Source organism: Tupaia chinensis, unplaced genomic scaffold (genome assembly GCF_000334495.1).
Source record: "Tupaia chinensis unplaced genomic scaffold, TupChi_1.0 Scaffold141247_1, whole genome shotgun sequence".
Taxonomy (NCBI): domain Eukaryota; kingdom Metazoa; phylum Chordata; class Mammalia; order Scandentia; family Tupaiidae; genus Tupaia; species Tupaia belangeri.
Genome location: NW_006201110.1, coordinates 200,995 through 222,850, shown reverse-complemented (window position 1 = coordinate 222,850; position 21,856 = coordinate 200,995). Strand labels below are relative to the sequence as shown.

The window sequence follows — 21,856 nt, the reverse complement described above, 5'->3', positions numbered from 1 at the left end:
TCTTTCCCTCTCTCTGTTTCTCTATTTCTGGTGAGTATACACACTCTCTGGCAAAAGGAAATGTTAAAGGACCAACAGATGGCATAATGTTTATGTTGCTGGACTCCCACATAGTCGACCACGGTTCGAGTCCCAGACTTGGTGGCTTAAAACTCACACCAGACATGTGTGCGTGCATGCCCAGGACCCCAAGAGGAGAATAGAGGAGAAAGGATTGCAGCGTGGGCAACCCCCCAGGAGGGTGATTTCTTTATTTCTGTCTCTCTGAACCTCTTGTCTCTGGTGAGCACACACACCCTATAGCAAAAAATCTCTCTAAAAAAGTGTTAAAAGACAAATGTTTGGGCAAGCCAGTGGCATGATGGGTCTCCTCATGACTGACTGCACCATTTAAGTCCTAGACTGAATAGCTTGAAAAACACATGAGGCACATATGCCTGCTCACCCAAGATCTTGAGAGATGGAGGAAAAGGGATTATGGTGTGACTGTCCCCCGTGTGGGGGTGCTTTCCATCTTTCTTTCTTTGTCTGTCTTTCTCTAGTGAGTGCACATGCCCCTTGGGCAAATAAATTGTTACAATAGTAGTATATGAGAAGGGGAGAAGACAGGTAAGAGCAGAGGTTTTATGCTCAAAGGAAGTTGTTATCAGCTTAAAATAGGCAGTTAAAACCATTAGGAGTCTTCAGAAAAGTTCTGGAAAATGATTATTATGAAAACACGATGCATGGATTTCAAAGAAAATTTTTGCATCAAAATAAACTCATATTTTAATTCCATTTTGCATGTACTTCTGTTGTGTTTTGTTTTTGTCATAGGGTGCATGCACTCACCAGAGAGAGACAGAGAGAGGGAAAGTGAGGAATCACCCCCCTAGAGGGGATGGCCATACTGCTGTCTCTTGTCCTCTATTCTCCTCTTGGGATTTTGGACATGCATGCACATGTACCCAGTGTGAATTTTGAGCCACCAGTTCAGAATTCAAATCTCAGCTAGCCAGCACCTTAACTACCATACCACCTGCTGTCCCCTCCATACACCTTTTGAAGTTCCTTTTTAAAAAGTATGGGACCAGCAGTTGATGTAATGGTTATGTCACTGGACTCCCATGTAGCCGACCACAGTTCAAGTCCTGGACCTGGTGGCTTAAACACACCAGTCACGTGTGCCTGTGTGCCGAAAAACCCAAGAGGAGAATGGAGGAGAAGGGATTGCGGCTTGGCCATCCCCCATGGGGGGTAATTTCTCGCTTTCTGTCTCTCTGTCTTTCTGGCAAGCGCACACGCCTTATAGCAAAAAACTCTGAAAAAAAAAAAAAAGTAAAAGGTATATAGGAGCCAGCAGGTGGCATGATGGTTTAGGGCTGGACTCCCACATGGCTAACTGTGGTTCTAGTCCCTGACCTGGCGACTTACTTTCTCACTCTTTCTTTCTCTCTGTCTCTCTGGTCAAAGTTGAAGAATAGTGAGACAGAAAATGAGAAATCACCCCCCCAGGGTGGACGGCCATGCCGCAATCCCTTCTCCTCCATTCTCTTCACGGGATCTTGGATGCACATGCATACGCACCAGGTGTAAGTTTAAGCCACCGGATTCAGGACTCGAACCACAGTTGACTATATGGGAGTCCAGCAACACAGCCATTACTCCAACTGCTGGTCCCTTGATGGAACCTCTTAATGAAGAAATTTCTGGTATTATAGAGTAATTGGAAGAGTAACAGCCAAGGCAACCATCATGTGTGCATCTTATATCCATTTTAAAGAAGATCTTGGACTTTACAATGAAGCTGTGGAAATTACCCCTGAGTTTCCCCAGGTTTTTCCTTTAGGCATACTGCAACATGATTGACCTACATGAATTTACTTACATTTGCAAATGAGCTACATTGAAGACTTTCTGAAAGGAGGCCTCTTAAATTTGAGAGAGAGAATCCTGTGATTTCTTTACATTTAATTTGTTCTGTTTTAAGTTTTATTTGCCTAATTGTAGTTATTCTAATTTGCAGTTTTTGATGGAACTGGTATACTGATAGTTCTCACCTGAGTTCTTTTATAAAGAATTGCTTTTACGGGACCAGCAGTTAATGTAATGGCTATGTCACTAGACTTCCATGTAGTCGACCATGGTTTGAGTCCTGGACCCAGTGGCTTAAACCCATGCCTTGTGCATGTGCATGCATGCCCAAGATCCCAAGAGGAGAATGGAGGAGAAGGGATTGCAGCGTGGCCATCCCCCCTGGGGGGTGATTTCTCACTTTTTGTCTCTCTGTCTCTGTCTTTCCAGCTTTTCAGCAAGCACACGCACCCTATAGCCCTATAGCAAAAGCCTCTTCAAAAAATAAAATAAAATAAATAATTAAACTGAATTAAATTTAAAAAGACTTGTGTCCTGATTTAGGCACTGTGTTCTTCCAGAGAGCCCTCCTGTTGCAGAGGGAAATCAGTCACATAGTTTCAAAGAACTGAGTTTGGGAGTCTTCACCAGGGTTGGGGAAGGGCTTCAACCCCAGTTGAAAATCAACATGCACAGGGCCAGCAGGTGGCACAGTGGTTAAGGACGCTGGACTCCCACATGGCCAACTGCGGATTGAGTCCTGGACTTAGCGGCTTGCTTTCTCACTTTCCCTCTCTCTCACTCTGTCCTTCTCTGGTCAAATTAAAAAATAAGTAAATAAGATTAAAATAATTCTTTTAAAAAAAATGAGCAGCAGGTGCATGCCTCTGCCCAGCTGCTCAGCACCCCCAGAGTGAAGTCCTTTGGTATATTTATAAATGGCCCTGCTCTGGAGCCAGAATTGACAATGGAAGGTCATGCTCTTAAGAGGTTTCTGGGTTTTCAAAGTGCCTTATCTGACCTTTGCCCTGAAACATATTCCCTTGGTTAGCTCCTGCCCCACCTTTGGTTCAGACTGGCAGACAGTCACAGAGCTCCACTATGTAGGGGGTGTTTTAGAGGCTCTAACATGCCTATTCCTCTCCAAGGTATTCACAGGAGCCCACGGGCTCCAGGGGAAAAGGCCTGCTTGACTGAGCATCCAGCCTGTTGGAACTTAAAACACTTAGGACAGTCCCCAAATGAAGCGCTTCACCTTGTAAAGTGGCCAGTTCCCCATCTGGAAATTTCTAACTAACCTGGGGTGGTAGTCTAGTGGATATGGTAAAGGGGTCTATGCAACGCAAGGTGAATAGCTTTGGTTCTTCCAGTACAAGACCGATTTCAAGGAGGTTTGTAAAGAGTGTGGGTGGTCAGAGGTAGACTTGACCCCCTGCCCACTTTTGCCTTGCCTGCTGCTCCACAATTCTGCAGGGAGTTGGACCAGTCCTCTGAGGACCACCCCTATGGGGACCAGGCCTCTTGAGGGCTGAGGTCTTCCTGTCACAGGAGCCATCACCTAAGACACCCGCTGCCCTGAGCCATGTGCCCAGACCTGCCTCCGAACCTTACAAAGCAACAGATGCATTCTCACTTTGCTCTTGAAGAATCAGGCCCCGAAAGGCCAACTAGAACTGAAATTGGACCTTGATCTGCCTGGAACCAAAGTTCATGCACACTTGGCTGTTCTGAATGGCCTCGCAACACTCCCTTCTTAAAGTTTTTTTTTTTTTTGAGAGATTTTCACTGTAGGGCGCGTGCGCTCGCCAGACAGACAGAGACAGACATAGAGACAGAAAGCGAGAAATCACCCCCCAGGGGGGATGGTCACGCCACAATCCCTTCTCCTCCATTCTCCTCTCGGGATCTTGGGCACGCACACACACGCGCCCGGCGTGAGTTTTAAGCCACCGGGTCCGGGACACGAGCCGCGGTCGACTACGTGGGAGTCCAGCGACATAGCCATTACGCTAACTGCTGGTTCCCTCCCTTCTTAAAGTTTTAAGACGGTAAAACAAGGGCCTGAAAACTCCTCAACAACCTGTGCTCTGTATGGGCTGTATGTCTCCAGTGGGACTTCTCCCCCATTGGACACAGCACACTGCTGTGCTCTGAGGACACGGCTAAGTCCTCTCATACACGGTCATGCCTGTGTCCTTACCTCCCATTCGGACATAGTGAAACCCTAACTTACTACCCTCATCACTGGGTCCCCTGCCCTCCCAGAGCTTCTCCTGTTGGGACAGATCCCCTCTTCTACTCTCACTGCTTGCTCCTCACCCTGTGTGCTTGTGTTCAAGGGCAAGCTCCTCCCTAGACCTATTCCTGATTTCCATTAACCTGGGGACACTAGTGTATGATGCTGTTCCCCAAAGACTCTGATGATCTCCCCCAGAGAACTTTCAGTTGGATTTCTGAAAATTACATAGTTGCAAAAAAGTAAAAAGCACATTGTTCACAATAGCCAAAAATGTGAAAACACCCCTAATGACCATTGATGGACAAATGAGATGTTTATCCACACAGGACAATGGGATGGTTCTCAGCCTTACAGAAGAAGATTCACTTACTAGACATGGGGGAACCTTGCTGGCATCATGCTCAGTGAGAGAAGCCAGACACGCAAGGCTGAATGCTACAGTCCACTTAGATGAAGTCTCCGGAGTATCAAGTTCACAGGGACAGAGAATGGAATGAAAGGTGGTTGCCAGAGGCTGGGGGTGGGCCGGTAGGATGGGGATTTCCTAACAGAACAGTTCTGTGCCAGGACCTGAGGGCCAACAAGGACTCTAGTTCAGGAAGACAAGCTCAGATCATCGCCTGCTTCCACTCGCTTTGACAATTAACTGTAGAAGTAATAATAACGGAGACTGGGTGGACAAGGGGGAGACTGAAGTCAGGGAATGCCCTGTTAGGGTTGAGTTTAGCAACCTGTACGTAAGCCTTATTTCTATAGAGGACGACTGAAGCCATGAATAGGTACAGTCTCTGCTTCAGAGCTAGTGTAACCTGGTTAACAGATCACTGAATCCTGTCCCTGTCTCAGTAGAAAATGTCTCTTTGGTGAATGGGTGACAAGACATTTTGTTCAAGATGTTTTCCAGGAATTTGAGGTCAGCTCTCTAACCAGCCTAAGCCGGTTCCTGTTGGCTGAGACCCACCTCCCGCTTCTGGGCCTAGATGGGTGAGTGATGGGGTGACCCTTTGAGGTAGATTATGCATTTCTTTGAACACACAATGAATGGCCTGACAGCACCTGATTGTGCACTAACAACTCACCTTTTCTGTCACGGTCACGTTTGCCCACATCCCCAGCTGCCTCCTTTCTGCTCCTTAAACTGTTCCATCCCCCTTCAAGCAGGGAGGTGGCTTTGACTTTTTACTCTTGTCTTCTTGCTGAGCTGCTCTGCCCAGTGAAGTCTTTCCTCCCTGTGGAGGAACATGCCCATTACATGCCCATTTACAACATGCCCATTATTGGCATGTGGCATCAGGCAAGTAACATGGGTTCATTTAACGGTTTCAGTTTGGGCAGATGAGAAAGTTCTGGAGATGGATGATGGTGATGGTTGCATGTCCTTAATGCCACTGAACTGTTCTCACTCTCTCTCTAGTTTGCCAGAAGGCACCTTCACTCAACAGAGGGGGGAGGGAGAGAGAGAAAGGAGAAAGGGAGAGGAAGAAAGTACTACCTTGTGGGCCACAGGTATGCCACAATCCCTTCTCCATTTCTCCATCCTGTTGGGATTTGGGGCACACATGCCTAGCCTGTTTTATTTAAGCTACTGGCACCAGGATTCAGCTGACTAGCCATATGGAATCTAACTCCCTTAACCATTAGGCCATAGGGTAGGTCCAACTGTACTCTTAAAATGTACAGTCATCGGCCACTCTGGGTGCATGAGCATGCGCCCAAAATGCCAAAAGAAGAGAGCTAGAGGGAAGGGATTGTGACATAAGCATTCCCCATCTGGGTTACTCTCACTGTCTCTGGTGGGCGCACATGCCCTCTGGTAATAATAATATAGTCATGTATATCTTACAACAATAAAAAAAGTTAAAGCCAATGGAAAAAGAAGAATGGTATAAAGGGGCTTCCTATTTCTGGTTCCAAATATAATGAGCTTGGAAGCTGTTGCTCCATCCTAAAAAGTAGGCTCTGGAGCCAGGATTGACATCCCAACAGGTAGGAGAACTGAAGGGACTGCAGCATGACCACACCCCACGTAGGGGGCTTCTCTCTCTCTCTGGTGAGCGCACCTGCTCTCTGGCAATTTAAAAAGAAAGATAAGTATTGATGAGCATGTAACGAAATCCAACGATCACACAGTGCTGTTGGGAATGGAAAATGGTACAGTCACTTTGGAAAATGGTTTAGTACTTCCTAAAAACTAAACATAAAATGATGATATGATTCAGCAATTCCATCTCTATGTATCAACCTGAAACATGAAGACATAAAAACCTGTACACCAAAGTTCAAAGCAGCATTATTCACCATAGTCAGCGGAAACTACCCAAGTGCCCACGAACAGAATGGATAAGCATGGGGTCAGTAGGTACCATGGTAGCTAAAGGCTCTGGACTCCCACATGGCTGACCGCAGTTTTCCGGCGGAAAGAGATATCTTAATAAAGCTGTAAATATAGCATTTTTTGTTTTAGAAATAATTAGGACTCCTTCACCAAGGACCCATCAACATGGGCTGCGTTTACAACAAAACCGTGAAGAAGGCGGCCCAGGTCATCATTGAGAAGTAGTACGCGTCTGGGCAGTGACTTCCACATGAACACGCGTGTGTGCGAGGAGCTCGCCGTCATTCCCAGCAAGAAGTTCCGCAACAAGATAGCAGGCTGTCATACATCTCATGAAGCGCATTCACAGAGGCCCTGTGAGAGGCATCCCCGTCAAGCTGCAGGAGGAGCAGCAAGAAAGGAGAGATACTGATGTTCCTGATGTCTCAGCCCTGCATCAGGAAATCACTGAATGGATCCTGACACTGAGGACATGCTGAAGCTTTTGGACTTTGGCAGCCTATCCAACCTGCAGGTCACATAGCCTACAGTTGGAATGAATTTTAAAACCCCATGTGGAGCTGGGACCAGCAGTTAGCGTAATGGCTGTGTCGCTGGACTCCCACGTAGTCGACCACGGTTCACGTCCTGAACCCGGTGGCTTAAAACTCATACCAGGCGCGTGTGCGTGCGTGCCCAAGATCCCGGGAGGAGAAGGGATTGCGGCATGGCCATCCCACCTGGGGGGTGATTTCTCGCTTTCTGTCTCTCTGTCGCTCTCTGTCTGTCTGGCAAGCGCACATGCCCTATAGCAAAAACCTCTCCAAAAAAAAAAAACATGTGGAGCTGTTTGAATCTTTTTGCTATGCTGTAGTATTTTCAATAAACCTGGGATAAAAGAAAGAAAAAGAATGGGGGGGGGTTCTTTTTTGAGAGGTTTTTGCTATAGGGTGCATGAGCTTGCCAGAGAGACAGAGACAGCAAGCAAGAAATCACCCCCCAGGAGAGATGGCCATGCCGCAATCCCTTCTCCTCCCGGGATCTTGGGCACGCACGCACACGCGCCTGGTATGAGTTTTAAGCCACCGGGTTCAGGACGTGAACCGTGGTCGACTACGTGGGAGTCCAGCGACATAGCCATGATGCCAACTGCTGGTCCCAGGGGATTTCAACATTGTCTACTGGGTAGTATTCAGGAGTTATTGCTAATTTTGCTGGGAGTGATAATGGCATTGTGTATGGGTTTTATAGGTCCTCTCAGTAGAAAATGCTTTTCAGGGAAGTCTCTGATATCCAGACCCCCACCCATCAACTGGTGCTTCCTCCCTCCTCTCAACTCCCTGGGGCAACCCAGGACCAAATATACGATGCAGAAGTCATCACACCTTGATGTGGGTAAGTACAAGGCTCAGCCCAGGAATGATGGCAGAACCTTCCAGGCTGTCGCACTGGCAGGGGCTACACACAAAGGAGGAAGGTGGTTTCTTTCCAGGGGAGTGCTGCAAAGGGGAGCTGTTGCACACCAGCAGGTCAGCACGTCACACAGAGGCCACGCGTCGGCAAGGGGGACCTTCCATCTGAATGTGGCACTCGGGCGTCTTCTAGGCACTCCTTGCCTAGCATTGAGTCTTGGGCCAAAGAAAAGTTGGCCAGGGGGAGGTGAGGCACATCACAGACTTGAAACCCTTTGGAGAATGATGTGCAGAGTGGTGGTTCTGTCATGTTTATTCAAGAACATAGTTGAGCAGGTACCCAAAGACACTAAGATTAGTTATTGATTCTGTAATCAAAAGAGCATGTGCACACGTTCTCTGCAACACACCAACCAAAAACTCTCACGTAAGGGACATTTCCCACGCCTTATAAACCAGAGTGGTATCTATGCTCCTTCTCTTTTAGGCCAGATCCCCTCTGGCAGACTGCGTGGACTCAAGCTAGGGACGTGTGGTAGGCTGAACCGCCCCCGCTCCCTGGAACCCATGCCCGTTAACTTACATGGCAAAGACTTTGCAGGTGACTAAGTTAGGGATCTCGAGGTGGGGAGATTTATCCTGGTGGCCCAATACGGTCATAATGGTTGATGAGAGGGAGGCAGGGCTGGGGTTGAAGGAGAAGGCAACATGCCCACAGACGGAGTGATGCACTGCAAGGGGAGGAAGGGGACAAGAGCTGAAGGGTGAGGACGGCTCCAAGGTGCTGAAAAGCTGAAGAACAGGCCCGCCACATGGAGCCTCTGAAGAAGGCAGCCTGTCATCAGCTTGGCTGTGACTGAGTGAGGCTGATTTGAAGCTTCTGACCTCTAGGATGTAAGACACATTTGTGCTGCTGTAAGCCACCAAGTTGTGTCATTTACTACAGCACCAATAGGAAACTAATACAGAGGGCCTGACTTGGGAGTTACTAAGGGACAACAGTGAGATCAGCCTGGGAGGGGGGAGAGGGAGAGAATGAGAGGTAAAGAGGCCCTGACCCAGGGAGGCACAGATGGGAGTGGGGTGAGACAGCCTCCCCGAGCTTAGTGGAGTAGCTGTGCAGAGCCTCGGACCAGCCACAAGGCCTCTGGGACAGACAGAGGCTCTGCACCAGCACACCGGCCCAGGGCCTGTGAACTCGGGCAGAAAGGGTCAGGAGGGCAGTCCTCAACCTTTCAGTTACTGATCACCAATTCTGCTGGGTGAGGCGTCAGCTACAGCCAGAACAAAAATGACCCAAAATGACGTTCTGTCCTTAAACGGCTTTCGTGGTGTGCTGCAGCTTTGGAACCTCAGCACTTCCACACGCTGGGCCAGGCCACCACTGTGGTCTGCCCCGGGCACTGCTGGCTCCTGCTCTGTACCCTCCAGGCCGGCAGCAGTTTCCCTACTTTGGGTCATAACAAAGACGTCTTCAGCCCTTGCCTGTGTCCCCTGGGGCCATGCCCGCTCCCAGCCTGAGCACCCCCAGAGTCTGAGTCCAGCAGGAGGATGACTCACAACCAGGAGAGGCTCACCTGGGGCTTGTTGGGGAGGCTTTGCAGAGTGGGTGACTGGTGACATGGGGGTGGGAGAGGTGGGGCAGGGCCCAAATGCCCCGAGTGAGGGCTCATGGGTGTGCATTTGCCCCTCTGCAGGGCCATCGCCTGATGGGACTGGCAGTGGCTGGGTGACTCCGACATGTGGGAAAAAAGCCCACCATGCCCCCGTGTGCCAAATTTTCTTTAAACCAAGAAATGAGCTGGTGACTCAGAAGTGCATGTGGGCTGGGTGTTAATCTCTACTTTGAGAAAATGGGGTAGGTTTGGATAACTCCTGGGCTTCGTTCTAGGACTGTTAACATTTGATATAAATATATTTTGCATCTTCAGAAATACTGTTGAGGCACAGTTCACATACTGTGAAACTAACCTCCTCACTAGCATCGAGTAAGTGACCGAGCTATGCCATCATCCCCAAATGCAGCTTAGCTCGCCTTCCTGACCCTCCACCCGGTTGGCTCAGCCAAGGCCCAAGTGAGAAGGAGGACAAGAGTGACCCCAGTGGCCTTCCACTCCGTGCAGCAGCTCCCCTGTCCCTGGGCCAGGCCTCAGTGGCCCCGTGGCTCTCCTTTCCCTAAAGCAGAGGTGCTCCGGTGTAAGACCCCAGGTACACGTCACACACGCTTCCCTGGACTTGAGGTGAAAGCACCACCTAATTCCTGGGAAGCCCTCTTCTGCACAACCACTTACTGCCTCTCACGCCTCATTCCTTGTCTCAAACTGCAAAGGACTACAGAGTGTATATCGGAGGCATTTCCTCTCCAGCCAGTTTAACGAGGCGCCGCGCAGGAGCCCCCCGACTGTCTCGCAAGGCTAGGCCCCACTCTGCAGGGGATGCAGCTCTGTCCCGACACCCAGACCCACCAGCTCTTTGCTCCATCACTGGGCACGGTCGGGCCGGGGAGCCTCTCCCGGGGCCTTTCACCAACCTGATTGGCGCTTCCTTCCTCGGGGGTCTCTTGCCTGCCTTTAAGTCACGCAGGGTCTTTGTGATTTCCATGCAAGGAGGCAAAGGAGAACCGCCAGCACCTTTCAGCCTAAGGCCACGGCCACTTCAGTCCCCGTGGTGAAGCCTGTGGTGCTGGTGGAGGTTGGAGCTCTGGCGGAAGCTTTTCCCACACTGGCCGCACTGGTACGGCTTCTCCCCCGTGTGGATCCTCTGGTGCAGCTTCAGGGTGGACTGCCGCCCAAAACAGTTCCCGCACTCCCCGCACGTGTAGGGCCTCTCTCCTGTGTGGACTCTCTTGTGTCTCTTCAGCTCTGAATTCCACGTGAAGCTTTTCCCACAGTCATCGCACTTGTAAGGCTTCTTTGCGGAGTGGGCGGGCTGGTGCGCAGGCCCCAGCCGCTGCGGACGACTGCTCAGGCTTCTCTTGCCTCCTTTGCCTTTCTTCAGCTCTCTAAGCGGGTGAGCTTTCGCCGGGCTGCCGAGGTATTCCAGTTCCCTGCAATGTCTCTGGTGCTGAGCAAATGGCTTTTGAACATCTGGGGGGCTGACTTGCCTCCGTGACACCCGGGGCTCACTCATAGGGACCCCTCTGGGCTCAGGACCCTGTAGCCCATTCCCTCTGGACCTGCCAGCTGACACTGCACAGGGCTTTGCTCCTTTGGCCCCTTCCTGCTGTGGGTTCTCCTTGTTGTCACTTCTCACTCTGGGTGCCTCTACAATTAGAAAGAATATATTTCATTGGAGTGGGAAGAAAGAACCTTAGCAGAAGTTATGAAATACTCTTTGATGTTTCCCGAAGTGGGGCCCTCCCCTGACTCATCCAGGTGCTTGTTAGACAGGCTGGCTCCCTGTCCTGACCCTAAAGCTGCTGAGTCAGAATCTCCAGGGATTGGGCCAAGAAATCTGCACAGTGAATTCTCCTGGGTAATTCTGATGATTATTAAAGTTATGAACCAAGTTTTCCACCAACCACCCTCCTTCTTACCTTCAGAGAAAAGTTAAGAGGAGAAACAGCAAAAAGCAAACCTATCAGAACTGGGCATCAACTTATGACTGAAAGGAGGAGAGCTAAATCTTCACCACCGAGAATTTCACTCACTCCAAACATCCCTCCTTCACAGGCACTATAGAGCCACTGTCTCTTCAAAGCATGGTAAATCCAGAACTGTGATGTTCTTTCATTACGAAGTTGACAGCATGTGTGTTTAGAAACAGGAATATGGGCTAGATGTATATCCAGATTATAGACACCTCACCTTCTGACAACCAGGATCGAGGAGCAGGATGGAAATGAGCTGGACTGGGCTGCAGACAAGTTGGCGGATGGGAACAGCACCATCCAGTAGGGCTTCTAGTGAGGTGAAAAACATGCGTGTGCATATATGTGTGAATATGCAGTATTCAATATGGCAGCTGCTTGCCACATGGGAATGTGACTGAGTGCTTGAAAAGCGGCTGTGACTGAAAAACTCCAAGTTCAACTGCTTAATTTTAATTAATTTAAAATCAAATTTAAATAAGTAGTCCTTACAATTATGGTGAACTGATTTTCAACAAGGTTCTTGAGGGACCAGCAGTTAGTGTAATGGCTATGTCGCTGGACTCCCATGTTGTCGACCGCGGTTCGCATCCCGGACCCAGTGGCTTAAAACTCATGCCAGGTGCTTGTGCATGCGTGCCCAGGATCCCAAGAGAAGAAGGGATTGCGGCGTGGCCATCCCCCTGGGGGGTGGTTTCTCGCTTTCTATCTCTCTCTCTGTCTGTCTGGTGAGCGCATGCGCCCTAAAGCAAAAACCTTCCCTTCATCCCCCCAGAAAAAAACAAGGTTCTCAAGACAATTCAATGGGGGTAAAATAGTCTTTTCAATAAATGATTCTGGGAAAATTGTGTTTCTGAATGCAAAAGAATGAAATTGGGCCCTGTAACAGTCTGAGTATGACCCCCACCAAATTCCTGTGTTGGAACTTAATCTCCAATGCAGTGGTGGTTAGGTTAAGATGGTGGTACTCTCATGAATGGGGTTAGTGCCCTTATAAAAGAAGCCTGATGAGGGATAACAGGTAGCACGGTGCTTAAGGCACTGGACTCCCACATGGTCAACTGTGGTTTGAGTCCCAGACTTGGTGGCTTGAAACTCATACCAGGCACATGTGCATGTATGCCCAAAATCCTGAGAGGAGAATGGAGGAGAAGCGATTACGTGTGGTCATCACCCCTCAGAGGTGATTCCTCACTTTCCCTCTCTTCATCTCTTTCTCTCTCTCAACCAAGTGCATACACCCTATGACAACAACCTAAAAAAAGTTTTTTGTTTTAAATAAAAAATAAGAGGCCTGAGGGAGCTTCATTGTCCCTTTTGCCCCTCTTTCGTGTGAGGACATACAGTCAGTGCCATCTCTGAGAAACAGGCCTTCATGGACACACTGGCACCATGATCTAGAACTTTCCAGCCTACGAGCAATCAATTTCTGTTGTTTGTAAATTACCCAGTCTAAGGTATTCTCTTTGTAGCATCTGGAACAATGGCACCCAGACCCACAAGGCTCACCACACATGAGCAGGGCCTGGGGAAGGCTCTCGCAGGTTCCGCTCAATGTGCACCTCATTCCGCAGGGGCTTCTCGCCTTCCTTGTATGTCATGCAGACTCAACATAGACCCCCGCCCTTCATACCAAGATACAATAATTAATACAACAGTAACACAAAAGTAATATAAAAATTAACTCAAAATGAACCAAAGTTCTAATTGTAAAAGCTAAACTTACCTCTTTTAAAGAAAACAGTATTTATAAATCTCTATGACATTGCATTAGACAATGGTATTTTATCCTTAAAAAAATTTTTTTTTTTAGGTTTTTGCCATAGGGCATATGTGCTCACCAAAGAGACAGAGGGAAAATGAGAAATCACCCCAGGGGGATGGCCATACCCCAACTCCTTCTCTTCCATTTTCCTCGTGGGATCTTGGGCATGCATGCACACATGCCCAGTGTGATTTTCAAGCTACCAGGTCAGGGACTCAAACTGCAGTCAGTCGTCACTCTTATCTTTTTTTTTTTTTTTTTTTTTGAGAGGTTTTTGCTATAGGGCGCGTGCGCTCACCAGACAGACAGAGAGAGAGAGATAGAAAGCGAGAAATCACCCCCTAGAGGGGATGGCCACGCCGCAATCCCTTCTCCTCCATTCTCCTCTCGGGATCTTGGGCACGCATGCACATGTGCCCGGCATGAATTTAAGCCACTGGGTCCGGGACTTGAACCGTGGTCAACTACATGGGAGTCCAGTGACATAGCCATTACACTAACTGCTGGTCCCTCACTCTATCCTTTTTCAAAAAAAGATTCCAGAGAGCACATGTGCTCACCAGAGGGAAATGGACAGGAAGAGAAAATACCCACCAATGGGGTGTAGTCACACCACAACCCCTCCTCCATTTCTCCAATCTGTCAAGATTTCGGGAATGCACACAAATGCGCCCAGTATACTTTTCAATCTGCTGGGTGGGACTAGGTTCTGAGCCATGGTTGGCCATGTAGGATCCTGCTCCCTTAACCACTAGGCTATGGGGCCAGCCCACAATGGTATTTTTAAAGAGAACACCAAAAGCACAAGGACATAAATTAAAAATGGATACGTCAGATCGACCTAAAAGAAAATCAGGGGCTAGACAGTGGTATAGTGACAAAACATGATGCTCTACGAGGTTGACCTACATGGGAAAGTCCCAAGTTCATGTAGAAGACCTCTCTGGGTACGCCAGGTGCACATGGCATGCCAATGATCTAGGGTCATCTGAACCAACTTCTGCTGGCATCCTGATCTCAGATCTCCCAGCCTCCAGTGGTGCGGGGAGTAAATTTCTGTGGTGTATGAGCCAGCTAGAAAATAGCCACCTAGTAGCAAATATTAAGGAAACAAGGTTCCAGTCTTCTTGGAGTTCTCTCTCTAACCTGCTGACTTCATCCTGCAGTCACAGCACCTGAACTGGCCGAGTGTCGCTGTCATTCAGTCTCAGAGACGGCAGGACAGTGGAGCAGAGGGCCAGCAAACACACTGGCATTGCACAAGAGATTGATAAGGAAACAGACGCAAGGCTTTAAAATACAAACAAATATCACAGAGGAAAAGGAATTGAAATGGTATGGAGTGGGGCTTTTCCCTTCTAAAAGTGGGTCCACTTAGGGACCAGTAGGTGGCATGATGGTTTAGGCACTGGACACTCCCACATGGCCAATCATGGTTTGAGTCCCGCACCTGGTGGCTTGCTTTCTCACTTCCCCTGCCCTCTCTCTTTGTGTCTCTCTAGTCAAATTATAATAAATGAATGGATAAATAAAATAAAATAATTCTTTTTAAAAAATTTTTAAAAATTGGGTCCAATTAAATAAAGGAATGAAACTAAGCATAGTTTGTGTGGAAGTTCATCAGTGGTCATGTCTAGATGTGTCTTCAATATAAGAAGCTCTAGAAGGGGCAGAAAAATAGGCACTAGAATCCCATCATGTACTGGATTTTCAAATGCTCATTAAGAGAAAATGGTAAAAACATACTTCTTACTTATAGTATCACAATCATCCTAACCAATAACTTTTGAAAAGGAGATAAACATCTATTAGTACTTAAGGAATTTAAAAGGAAAAAATCATACACACACCTGGTCTGTGCCTTTGCAGAACTGAGGTGCTTTGGAGGAGATAAGGAGCTGATGAGAGGGAGAGAAGAGGCACGGAGTGCTTACCTGTCCCGGCCAACTTGGGGGTCGGTTCTTGGAGGAGCGAGGATTTCTCCCAATGGTGAGTGCTCAGCTGGTCATGAGATCCTGCCTGGGAACCCTCTTCCAGGGAGGTCTCCCTGAGATCCTTCCCCGGAGTTTGCAGTTGAAAGTCTGGCAGTTCCCGTTCTCCAAGCTGAGATCCAGTTTTCTCCAAGAGCACCTTCTGCCCCTGCATACAAACGGCCACCTAGGAGCAAGCCCCATCCATTAGTGCTCTGGCCAGCAGGGCCAGTCAGGGCCATTACCTTTACCTTTCTTGTATGTTCTGTAATGACCCCTTTATCTTCACTGGAGACCACTGAACCCCTCCTGGGAAGCAAGGAAAGTGCATGCACAACGACAAGAATGAGCCTCCTTCAAGTGAGCCAAACTGCTCAATGGCTGCCCCTAAAGCTTAGTGGGGATTTTAGGGGTATGTGTGTGTGTGGACTTTTTGTAGACAGTGTCTCACAATGTCACAATCATCCTGCTTCAGCTTCCCAAGAACCTAGGACCACAGACAAGTGCCACTGTTTTCAGCTCTGTAGGGTGAATGGAGAACTGAACCTGGGCCTCCCATGTGGCCTCAGCCTGCCAAGCAGTTTTTAATCCAAGACTGAGTCTTTTTCTAGGCCTGAAGTCAAAGTCATCAGAAGAGAGGTGGTACAAATACTGGGATCAGCCATGACACTGGCCATGAGATTCCCACCCTATACCCAAACCCTCTCCCTACTGCTGGAAACAGGCCCTACATGAAGAAACAGGGAGCAGTATGGTGAGGGGCAGTGAGGATCCATTCTGTGAACGATTCTGCCAAAGGTTCTCCTGCTGAGAAGATCCCTAGTCATGGGGATCTGTGCAGACTGTCCCACCCCAGATTCTGCTTTCCAAAGGACATGGCTGCTGCCTGCTTGGATCCTGACTGGCATCTGACTTGGGAACAGGCTGAAGGGACAGCAACACTGGCTGGTTGAGCTATCACTTCCTGATCCACACACAATATGCCCATACTTCACTGGAATGATGTTGCTCCAAATCAAATTCCTACCTGACGGATGGCCCTGCTGGCCAAGAATTCTGATTGGAAGAAAACTTCAAGAGGAATGGGCAGAGCAGACTTGATAGCGAGATTCAAGAGCCTTAAGACCATTTCTGGGGACCTGAGACCCGCCAGGGACAGTCAGAACCTTGGCTGGCTACTTCCTCACTGGATGCTGGCAGCTGGGTCTCTGCAAACCTGTTACAACTCGCCAGGATCCATGACAGAAGGTAGAAAGAGGCAACTTTGGAAGCCACCTGTCCATTTCCAGGCTCTAATGATTACCCAGACCAAAAAGAAACCCTGAGGACCAGGAGAGAGGGCCCTCCTTACCCACTGCTTTGGTTTCTTGGATGCTCTGTAAAAATCTTCCACCAGGGTCACAATTTCCTTGCTGCTCACTGGACGGCGATGCCTGACCCGAGACTGGACCTCTGCGGGCAGGATGGTCAGGAACTGCTCCATCACCAGAAGCTCTAGGATCTGCTCCTTGGTGTTCAGCTCGGGCTGCAGCCACTGACGGCAGAGCTGGCGTAGCTGGGAGAGCGCCTCCTGGGGTCCAGAAACCTCTTGGTAACAAAATCGCCGGAAGCTCTGGCGGGAGAGCTCCGGATCTGGGCAGTGTTTTTGAAGAGCAGAAACCCGTTTCTCTTCCGGCTTCGTTATTATGTGTCTTTCCTGCTCGGAAGAAGCCTGAGTGTGGGGACTCAGCGTTATCTCCATCTTAGCAGCCATTCTGGGGCTCAGGAGGCAGCTCGTCTCTCCTTGCAGGTAGGTCAAGCCTTGGGAACCATGGCTCTGGGAAAGCCTCTCCAAATGCTAGCAAGATGCTAGGAATGAAGCTCCTCCGCAGGTGTTAGGGAGGACGGAATACAGAGACAGACCCTTCTCATTTACTAGCCTTTACCCCAAATTCTGAAGACAACACAGACGCCAGGTGTGGGAAGTCTGTCTTTCCGTTGACTTTCTGACCTGTCTTGCAAAGGAAAAATGTCATAACGTCCCAAAAGGACACTGGGGAAAATACTTCTTTTATTTCACTAGTAAGCACACACAAGGTCTTGGACGAAGCGAGCACGACGGTGTACCAGGCTGGCAGAAGAACCCCAGAAGTTCAAGTAGTCTTACACATAGCTTGCACCAACTCTGCTGCATCCGAACTGCAACCGACCTGGGGCATCTCGGTGGGAGCCACAGGGAAAGCACGGGGAGGCTCCGCGAAGCCGGGGTTCCTGAGCTGTCAGCCAACCTTCCGCACCCGCGCGCGGCTGAGATGCTGTTGCAGGCCCAGCGGCGCCAGCCTCGGGGCAGTCGGGCTCGGGCTCCGCGGCCCAGCTAGCCCCGAGCCTGACGACGCTGCAGCACTTCGGTGCGCAGCTCACTATAGGGCGGCCGTGAGTTCGGGGTACCGCCTGCGACACCAAAGTCCTGAGCACCAGGCAACCCGCACACACCTGCTGGGGACTCACCTCTTGGGGGCCGGGGACAGGGATCCCGGGAGCTCGGGCAGGGGGCGGAGCCGAAGCCGCACGGCGCGGAAACGCCCACTAGCTGCCGCAGGTCTACCCCGGGAGGGCCCGCCTCCTCACGTAAGAATCGGCTCTTTGAGGTCACTTATTGGCTGCCGAGTCTGCCAATGTGGCCGCAGTGCATCCTGGGAATTGTAGTCTGAAGCTCGCGAGCACACATCGTGGGCGGCCTGGCTCCCGCTCATACCGCCGACTGCCTGCCGGGCGGCCGGAGTTGGGGGACTCGCAGGTTCTAGTATCCGGCAAGTCCTCCACATCCTCGCGGCCATGGAGCCCTTGCCCCGCGAAGTCTCCTTCGAGACCGTTGGGTCAGGCTCGGTGGGCGCCCCGGTGGACAGGCGGCCCTGCTGCCCTCCTAGCCTGAATGCCCAGCACCCCTCCCGCCTCGACCTTACTTCTCTAGTGAGGCTCTCGCCTGCGTGGGGGAGCCTGCGGGTTTCCCGTTCCGTGTCATCCTCTGTACCCGCCCAGCACTGAGGGGTGTAAACACGCAGTACTTGCGGAGTGGGCAGTGGCCCAGCCCGGCTACCCAGCCTGTCTGCATTTCGCGGAGCGCTGGGCCATCGCTACAGTAAAACGAATTTTTGAAGGACCAGGATTTTAACGCTGAACGATGAGAGGGGACGTGAGACCAGGAGCGGCGCGGGGCTGCCTTCTGCAGAACTGGGATGGCACGGACTGGGCTGTTTCTCAGCCAAAGTACGCGATGGGTACGGGCTCAATTTTGGCCTCGCTGCCCAGGAGCCCGTGGTGATAGGCAGGTCTCTGTCGCTCCTCCTGCTGCTAAAAAGGAGTGTAACGATTTCGCGCTCTCTAGCCCCTCCTGCCGCACTGAATGTAGAAAGTAAAAGTAAACAATTCTTTGGGTAAAAGGCAACCCAAGTCCACAAGTTTATTGATTTTTAATTTGCTAGAGGGCATGTGTGCCACCGGACAGAAAGAGGAAAAGTGAGAAAGCACCCTCCAAGGGGATGGTCGCCCAGCGATCCCTTTTCATCTTTCCCTCCTTTCAGGAATTTGAGCACACATGCACACGTGCCCCACGTGTATCTTATGGCGCTGTGCTGGCCCTAATTATTTTTTTATTATTTTAAATTTCATTTTCTTTTATACAGTCAATCACATTACTTAGCTTACAAAGTGAATATTTCAACATGTGAACATCTCTCCCTAATCCAGTTGACTAAACTACAACTAGCCCTAAATTTTTAGTCTGGTGGGGAAAAAAATTACCACCTTAACCATTTTTACATGTACGGTTCAATAGTGCTAAGTATATTCTCATTGTCCAGTGGCCTGAATTCATTTGAATACTTCCTAGTAAGCTCCTGAATAAAATACAGTACCATCTTACCCATTACAATTACATATGCTTTAATCTGTTTTAAGCAACTAAAACCCAGCTCGAACTAATTATAAATATTGCCTTACATAAATTGGTCAAGACCTTGGTGTACTGGCTTCTTGTTAACGGGCTCACCCTGTGCTGAAGGAGTGGGACAGTAACAGGGGTTCCAGTGTTACACATCTGCCCAATTTAGCAAGTCCCAAGAAATTCAGGACTTCGCCATCCCTCTTGTATGTAAATCTCAGAGAACGGTGATAGGCCCTCCTATGTCACATGCCTGAAGTTGTAAGTAAAACCCTACCAGAGCCGATGTTGAGAAGGTGTCTTTCACAAAGGAAGATGACGTGCAAAATCATATATAGCAAACCACAACAAACACTTATCGTGTGTGTGTATGTGTTGGTGGCGGTAGTGGGGGGAGTGGATCAGTGATGAAGAGGTTAATCAAGAAGCATTTAGGACATACCTGTTGCAGTTAACTTGTCACATTCAACTTTGTATTTGACGAGTAAAAGATTTGAATTAATTGACACATAGAGGGGAATCTTAACTTCTTGATTCAGCATGACTTTTAAAGTAGATGAGATCTGTGGTTACTCATTGTAGAATTGTTGGCACTGTGAAAAAAATCATTGTCATGTTGAGCTCTTCTTTAATTTCTGCAACCATACCACCACAACTGCTTTCTCTCCCTCCCTGGATTAAAAAGAAAAATAAATTAAAAAAAAAAAAAAGAAGTGTACACACACTTTCTCTCCCTAAGAAAAAGTGGCAACTGGGAAGGTGAGTCCAAGCTTCTGGAGAATAGGGAAGGATAGGTAAAAGACCCTGGTCAGTGGGGGATGCAGAGGAACGAGTGGGTGACACTGAGGAACTGCTGGGTAATCTGTTAGCAAGTACAGAAACTTGGCTGAGGAGCAAACTTTTTTTTTAACGCCTTTACTGTTTGGGACCCTTGGCTTGGACTTGGGGAAGATCCTAAGCTGCAGGGTGAAGGATGTGGGATGGGTTGGTGCTGTTTCCATCTTCTGCAGCCTCCCTTCAAAGATGAGCTTTTTCTTTCAACAGAGGGTCTACATATCTGTGACACACATTCCCCTCATGTTCCAAGGAGACCCTCCTAGAACATGGCTTCCTGGTGATTTGAGGAGAGATGGAATCTGACCCCCAGGGTAGCAGTGGCAACCAGAGCAATTCAGTGGAATAAATGAGTTTGAGTCCCAGACTCAGACTTGAAAGTCACGGTGGGTTCGTGTGCTTACATGCCCAAAATCCTGATAGGAGAATGAAGGGATTGCAGCATGGCCATCTCCCCTAGGGAGTGATGCTCGCTTTCTGTTTGTCTCTCCAGCGTGTGCACAAGCCGTATAGTGAAAATCTCTAAATAAATAAAGATAAATAAAGACCTACTTTGTGATTTCAGTGTATTTGGCTCTCAATTCTGCATAAACATTTGTGTTTCATCTTGGTACAGAGACTAACAGAACTTGACCTCCATGATGGCAGGCTTCATGTCATAGAAACATCAATCAGTACTGCTCAGAAAGCAGCACTGCAAGCGCTCGATGAGTGTTGGCAGAACTGCATACAAAGGAGGGCTCACTCTAACTGCTGGGTTGAAAACAGATGGTAGGAGGTCCACAGTGGAAACGAGAAGTCCAGAGCAGCATACGAGGGAGGCACATGGATCCTATAACCAGTCTTCCCTCCCCTGAATCTCTGTTGCCTTCTATGTCTCACCTCACACCCTGTCCTCTTATGTGGCCACCTTTAGGGAGTCCCACAACTGCCATTACCCTTGTCCATCACCTCTCCAGGGGAAGTAAGTGGGACTCAGGCTAATTACAAGGCAGCTTTAACCGGTAACTCTGCAAGTCCTCTGTTGGAGAATGTCTTTTCTATTATACTAAAAGGCATATGTTCTAGGAAAAACGGCTTCAGTGAGACACCTTTTAGGAATTGCAACACAGGTTGATAAACTAGGATGTAACTCCTTAGCTGCTAAAGCCCTGCCTGTAGTATATGAAGTCCTCCTGATCTTAGTGCAGTGTTCTTTGTCCCTGGCAGCAGGTGTGCACCAGGGCTACAAAGAGACCAAGACTCTCCTGGCCATTCTCCATAGTTCTTTGTTTTTTTGAAAAAACCTAGGCCCACCAGTGGAGCAGCCAGATCTACAGGGCCATTGTGGAACAATGCCCAGAGCAGGGTTTTCTGCAGATCCCAGAGCAGTGTCGCACCAAGTTCAAGAGTCTACACTCCAGTTTCCACAGTGAGGAGGGACTGTATACCTGAGCCTGGCAAATTCTATAAGGAAATGGATGCTCCTGCAAGCTCCTAAACTCTACATCTCCTATGGCAACTAATGCTGTTCCTGGTCAAGAAGGAGGTCATACTGAGAATGGGGGGACCACAGAATTGGCAGAAGATGGCTCTGTGGATGGGATACACAGTGGTGAACAGGATGTTAAAAACACTAGCCAGAAAATCAGGAGACCTGACCTGCCAGTCCTGTTCCCCAAAGGGCTTGGTAAGACTCTCTTGGCTCTGATGGTCAGGGGATGGTAAAGTCCACTAATAGGCCAGTGGCCTAGGCATCAGTTGAGAGGGAGCTGTCACTGCTCCTAGCTTTGCCATCTGGATGTGTGGGCTGATACAGGCCAGAAGTCTTGGTTTTCATGGTGTTTAAGGACTATTCCTCCTTGCATTTTAGAGCCCTGATTTTACATTTGAGTTTAGAGTTGTCAACTTCTCCATAAAGTTCTTCTACTCTGTGTTCTCAGGTTACTAGTTAGGCCTCCAGGCCAGACTTCATCTTCTCCTTCCTTCTCCATAATGGCTA

General features: G+C 49.1%; 1 protein-coding gene and 1 pseudogene across 5 annotated transcripts in view; one reads left to right on the top strand and one right to left on the bottom strand.

Annotated features, from left to right (window-relative positions):
• ZNF174 (zinc finger protein 174) overlaps positions 1-18,577 on the bottom strand; it is a 23,488-nt gene extending 4,911 nt beyond the window's left edge. For 2 of the 5 annotated variants that reach the window (XR_003546946.1, XR_003546944.1), the window contains exons 1-3: positions 16,474-18,577; positions 15,087-15,309; positions 10,329-11,061 (exon numbers count right to left, since the gene is read on the bottom strand). Coding sequence is in view for 1 of the 5 variants with exons in the window: in XM_027766139.1 (XP_027621940.1) it covers positions 10,454-11,061; positions 15,087-15,309; positions 16,474-16,875 (1,233 nt within the window). In the remaining 4 variants the exon portion in view is untranslated. Of the gene's footprint in view, positions 1-6,697; positions 6,785-7,569; positions 11,062-15,086; positions 15,310-16,473 lie in introns of those variants that run through there. The other 3 variants (XR_003546947.1, XR_003546945.1, XM_027766139.1) reach the window with 3 other exon arrangements.
• On the top strand, positions 6,573-6,963 carry LOC114005004 (40S ribosomal protein S17-like; annotated as a pseudogene).
• Positions 18,578-21,856: the final 3,279 nt, after the last annotated feature.